Source organism: Zerene cesonia, chromosome 26, assembly GCF_012273895.1.
Source record: "Zerene cesonia ecotype Mississippi chromosome 26, Zerene_cesonia_1.1, whole genome shotgun sequence".
NCBI lineage: Eukaryota > Metazoa > Arthropoda > Insecta > Lepidoptera > Pieridae > Zerene > Zerene cesonia.
Genome location: NC_052127.1, coordinates 3,418,920 through 3,425,225, shown reverse-complemented (window position 1 = coordinate 3,425,225; position 6,306 = coordinate 3,418,920). Strand labels below are relative to the sequence as shown.

At 30.2% G+C, this 6,306-nt stretch overlaps 1 protein-coding gene across 1 annotated transcript in view; it reads right to left on the bottom strand.

Annotated features, from left to right (window-relative positions):
• Positions 1-257, bottom strand: part of LOC119837168 (transient receptor potential channel pyrexia-like) — an 11,292-nt gene extending 11,035 nt beyond the window's left edge. The window contains exon 1 of the mRNA XM_038362691.1: positions 173-257. Within this exon, the coding sequence (XP_038218619.1) occupies positions 173-257 (85 nt within the window). The remainder of the gene's footprint in view (positions 1-172) is intronic.
• Positions 258-6,306: the final 6,049 nt, after the last annotated feature.

Genomic DNA, 6,306 nt, shown 5'->3' with positions numbered 1-6,306 from the left:
TAATAGTAATTGGTTCAGTGTTTAAATAAGAGGATTTTAGTGGATTCAGACTCAAATTATAAACAAAATTTTGAAATTGCTGTCTTTCAAAAACAACAAGATCGAATTAAATAGAAAAGGATATCTGTTTTTTAATAAATGTGACGTTTTAAAGAAAGATAACCTATATAACCGCCTTCTTGCTGAAATAAGTACCGCTTGAAGTCTTCCAAGACCAGTTCTAATGGTGGCACTCGCACGGCCACCATTAGAACCATTAGAACGGGTCCGTGATTTATTTTCCAAATATTCCAAACATGATGTGTAAAATTTTTAACAATCAAAAACTCACAATAACCGCTGCCACCATGTAATCTACAGGGAATACGTATTAACAGTACCAAGTCTAGTTGACAACTGCTTTATTTATTAATTATTTTATACTACCCACAATGCATTATACCACAGTCACGATAACGTCACGGCTTTAAAATCCTATCCTACTAATATTATAAATGCGAAAGTTTGTAAGGGTGTGTGTGTGTTTGTTGCTCTTTTACGCAAAAACTACTGAACCGATTGCAATGAAATTTGGTATGTAGACAGCTGGATAACTGGAATAACATACAGGCAACTTTATATCCCGATATTCCTACGGGATACGGACTTACGCGGGTGAAACCGCGGGGCGCTGCTAGTTATTTATATAAGTTATTTATTTTTTATTTATATTGTGCACTAAAGGAATGTTAATGTCTGCCAATTTATACATTAATAAAATATTATACGCCTCTTACCCGCCATATTTTTAAACTATCCTGTTGTCCGATTCGGAACGAAGATTACGACAATATGTTTCGTGGTTTTAAAGGATATATATACGAAATTATAATAATAATAATAATCATTTATTTCTTTGAATTGTGGTAATACAGAGTTCATATGGTCAACAATAATATAGTCCACACAATTCGCCAAACAATTGGCATACAAATTTCATATTTTAAAGTACATATTAAAGTCTATCTTCTTTAAATATATATATAGTCTTAAAGAAATAAAAAAGGTATTCATTATGATTAGAAGGCATTATTAATTATTCTTTAGTTAACATTAAACACGTATGTATGATGACTAAGCTAAAAGCGAGGTTATTTTAATAGGTAAGTGCTTACTTTAAGTATTGCCTCATTTGTCATAAATATAACTTAGATTAACTTCTGTTAACTAACATGAAACATTAAATTACTATATATTAGAATAAAAATTTTACTCTATTGCTCTATTGCCTAGGTACAGTAAAAATATTGGTAACCCATCCAATTTATGAGCGTGCCAACCGTTGTTTAACCTGTATTTTATTGCTGTTTGATATAATACATAATATCTAAAAATTTCAACTGTCTTACTATGACGGTTCATGTCAGCCTGGTGACAGGCGGACAGACAGACGGAATGCGACTTTATGGATACGTAAGCCTGGAATAGCATATGAAGCTGAATACGTTATCAAAAATACACATTTATAATATTTTCGAAGCTTATAAGACATTTAAGAATTAATCATGTGTGTATTTTTTTTATTTCACAGATAAATAACAACCAAACGTCATTAATACCAAGAAGTATTATATAAAACTTAAGCAAAATATGTTAAAATAGAACACTGTTTTCATTTTTGAAATTAGAATGTTTACATTCTTATCAGCCCAGTTTAAATTTTATAGAATGATTTTTGGATTATAATCAAATTATACGTTTATTTTCACAATATTTTTTCGCACACTAGATATTACATGTTTTTAAAGACACACATTCAGTTGTATGGTTATCGCGCGACTAAATTTTATGTCTGTTTGAATTATCAGGTGTGTGCTAACTAGGAAGACTATCTTAGAATAATTGGAGGTTTAACCGTAATGTATGCACGCTAGGTACATAATTATGCTTTATAAGTCTTTGTTGAATTAGTTTACAGATGTATTTATATCTTGCCTGTTAAGTATTAAGGTTTTCTTATGTTAGGTTTATTTTTGAGGTTACTCGCTTTCGAAGTGCGTTTAATAGTACTAATATGAAGTTGCAGAGTTTTTGATTGTATATTTGTGTGTTTATCTCGGGACGTATGTTACGATTTAAACAATTCTTTCATCTTTGTATAGGTGAAAGGAACGTTAGGTTATAATAAGAATAAAGGCATTAAGAAATCATAATCTCATAACATACAAGTGAAATATTAAACAACTGAGTCATCTCACTGCTTATCTAGTTTGTGATAAATCTCCTGAATGTATTTAAATTAATCTTCTCACAATAAATAATAAGATTAAACTAATTTCTCTCGATTTTTCCCCATCCGATAGCGGTAACTTTTTAAAAAGATTTAAAAAATTCATTTGAGCATTAGGAATTTAAATGAATACTCAGAATATTTATTATAGGTACAATATTATGTTATCTGTGATTATAGTATTTTCTTCTGTTAGAACTTATGATTTTGATTTGTTTTTTTTTATAATTTTTTTTATTTATGTTGCGGATAGCGTTAGTAAAATACCTTAATGTTATATTATAATACGTATTAATAAAGGCAATTAAAACTAAATTATTAAAATGACGACTTTCAATAAATCTTATTTTGATTCCAAAATAATATATTAGATAACACATATCTTGATGTATCTAATTGTTTAATTTCTGTGGATATATTTATTTATCAATTATAGTTATTAGAGTGTTATTTCTAAACTTGAAATTTTTACTCACTATTTCTAATTATTTTTTTCAAAATTTTACAATTTTATTTTTACAACATTTAAACAAACATTATTTCAATCAATTCGTAATAATACAGAGATCAGTCAATTCGAATAAGATGAATAGAAAAAAATGTACGGAAAAGTCTCTAAATTATTCAGTACTAGCTGCACCCTGTGGTTTCACCCGCGTAAGTCCGTATCCCGTTGGAATATTGGGATAAAAAGTTGCCTATATGTTATTCCATTTGTCCAGCTGTCTACGTACCAAATTTCATTGCAGTCGGTAATGTAGTTTTTGCGAGAAAGAGTAACAAACACACACACATCCTTACAAACTTTCGCATTTATGATATTAGTAGGATAGTAGGATTAGCCCAGAATCGCTCGTGGTACATATATATTTAGTGATTTCACTGAGTGACATAGGCATATATAGCGTATGTCACTCAGTCCTCAGTCCAATACATTTTGCGTGAAAACATTATATATATACTTACATACAGAAACATAAATGTTTAATGTTTACAATATTAAGTATTTATTATTATAGATTCTATAATTGTGATATAATCCTACATAGTTACACATAATAACTATGCGATAATTGATTTTAAATGCATAGATATAACAAAAAAAAAACAAAAAACAACACTAGTTGAGATAAGTTTTTAGGTTATACCCGGTAACTGTTTAAATTTTAAAGGAATTATTTATGCATTCTCGTACATTAATAATATTTGATCGCTTGATAGTGTCGAACCCTCGACTAAGTAGTTTATACGAAAATTATTCGCTTTGTAATAAATAAATCTGAATTAAAAAAAAAATCATCAATCGGAATTAATTAAAAAATAAATTCTAGAAGAACTCTTGTCTATGCGGTGATAAGTTCATCAAAAATGATCCTTAAATTAATTGCATTAGCGTGTTTTTAGTCCCTAAGGAATATTTTTATATATTGGCATAGCAACGGCAGCATAAAATTTTGACTTCTTCATACTACACGTCCAGAAAGTTCCCTCTAAAATCTATAACCTCTAAAGTATACGAAGTCATACAGAAACAACTTCTAAGTGTAAAAATCTCAGATATATTTAAGATGTAAACAATCTAATTATTAACCGACTTTCAAAAGGTAAACTTCCTACGATCATCTCTATGTATTTTTTGTTTTACAACACTTCACTGATCGCGATGTATGAATCAAATAAGGATTAACAAACCTCTCTCCATTATGGCAATATAAATATAGGCACTATCACTAATGGACGCATTAACTATTAAAGAGACGGCACCGTTTTAACATTGTTAGTGAATTGGCCTGTTGATGTCGATATAGCATTATCGATAAAGGTTTCCTGGTACGAGCTTGGTTATAGATTTAGGAAGGTTTAGACAGGATTGTTTATTTTGGTACAAAATTAATTCTATTGAGGGTAACGGAAATCCGCCATATGTATTAGATTTCAAATATTCTTTAAAATTATTTTTAATTAATTAATAAAGTCTCAATTGTAAACACAATAAAAAGCAAGTAGACAACAGAAGAACAAGCCGACTAAAAACCAAAGAATTGGTAACATTAACTAACAATCCACATGGAACATAATATAAGAAACAAGTAAGTAATTTTTTTTTCAGATTTAAGATACATGCAATGTGTACACTTTAAATTTGGAATTTCTGATAATTCGTAACTCTACGCATACTTCATGTTATCTAAAGATAAGGTATATCTTCGTCTACTTGCGTAAATAATGTACATAAAATTGGTAAAAATAAAAAAACAGCGTGGATTGGCTGCTGACGCGCTGATTGGACGGTTATCCGATCAAAGTTCCGTATTCAAATACAGTTCGAAATTTAAATCTTGTAAGTTATAACCGTTTTTTCTTAGAAATCTCAACAATTCTGAAGAACCTCTTCTAAAGGTCTCTGTCGATTTTCTTTTATCTTTGTTCAATATTATTCCTATGTTAGTCGGTTTTCTATTTATATACTTTTTTGGCTACACCGGCAAACCGATTTTCATGAAATTTTCCCAGGAGATCATTCAAGGTGAAACGTGGATCATTAAACGTATCAATATTCAACCACCAAATCTACGAAGCAAATACGTGGATGAGAATATAGTAGATAATTAAAATAAAAATCCTATTTAAATTGGGTATACGTTTTCTCCTCTTCTTCCAGAATGATCTACGATTAAATTAAAAAATATTGCATCTCATAATGTCTAAACTCATTAAGCCGAACCTAATTTCGGGCATAATAAAATTATAATCACGTTAACACTAATTACTGAAAACGTGGCAACAATCCAAAGGGTTTTACATTTTAAGGGTTTACGTGCAGGTGCTAGGGCATAAAATATTTAGAATTTACGAAATATCATTTCGTATTAAGCCGCGAGTAAATGTGTTACGAATTACGTTATTTTCGTTTTCATTTTATGAGTTATTTTGGTAAAAATGTTGAATCCTGCGATATTTCTGTAATGTGGAATGAAATATAAGATGGGTTCTTATAAAACAGTTCTTTGGACTCGGTTAAATACGAAATAAAAGAATGACGTTGTTTTTAAATGTTCTAACATAAGAGCATAATAATAATAAAGCGGGTTACAAATAAAATGTACATTTTATTACACTAGTCTCTCCATCCGTCTTCGTCCGGATGCGGTATGAAGGAATATTTCCTTCAGACCGCATCTCCGACGTCTTGCTATAGAAATGGCCTTAGGTTACCATCGCGTTAATGTTTGTTAGTTTGCTCAATGAGATTTGATAATGAAAAAAACTTGAACGAACTTCATAATAGTAATTTATGATGCACTATATTCTGTAAAAAATATATAAAAAAATACATTATGAAGATTTCATGAACTAAGACTCTTTCACCTGTGGTGTAATAAATTCGTGCTTTTTGTATTTTTATCTATGCTCAACTATATAAATTAATGCTTAATTATCTGTATTCTCTATTCAGCGGTGCTGTACATGTTTCCTTGGTTTTTTATTCAACAATAACAACCTGCATGCGGCGCGGCCTGTGAACAGCACCTAACATCTAATTTTCATTCAATAAAACATGTGCCAGCCACTGTCGCTTTGTTCAGAAATTTTGATCCCGAATTTATGTACCGCTGAGTTCTTGCATATTGTATATCGGACTTTGCAATGTACATTTTAAAGCAGAGGTTACCGTGGCGGATAGTTTTAACAGTACCTATGTTAAATTTTTGAGGTTATGTGTGCGGATGATATTGGGCCTGTGAATTCTATGCCTACTGATCGTAAACTACGTATGAATCTTCAATTGTGCGTTGTACATAAATAAGAAGGTTAATCATTAGTAATTCTGATAGCGTGAACCATCAATATTCGTAAACTGATATGTGAAATATGAGGATGGATATATATGTTTGTTATTCTTTCACCCGTAAACTGTTGTACGGATTTGTATGAGACTGGCAGTAATGTTGATCATATACCAGAATATTATATGAGCTCCAGATATACTTGCTCGACCCCTTTTTTATAATTATATGAGTATGTTGGCTAGGGTT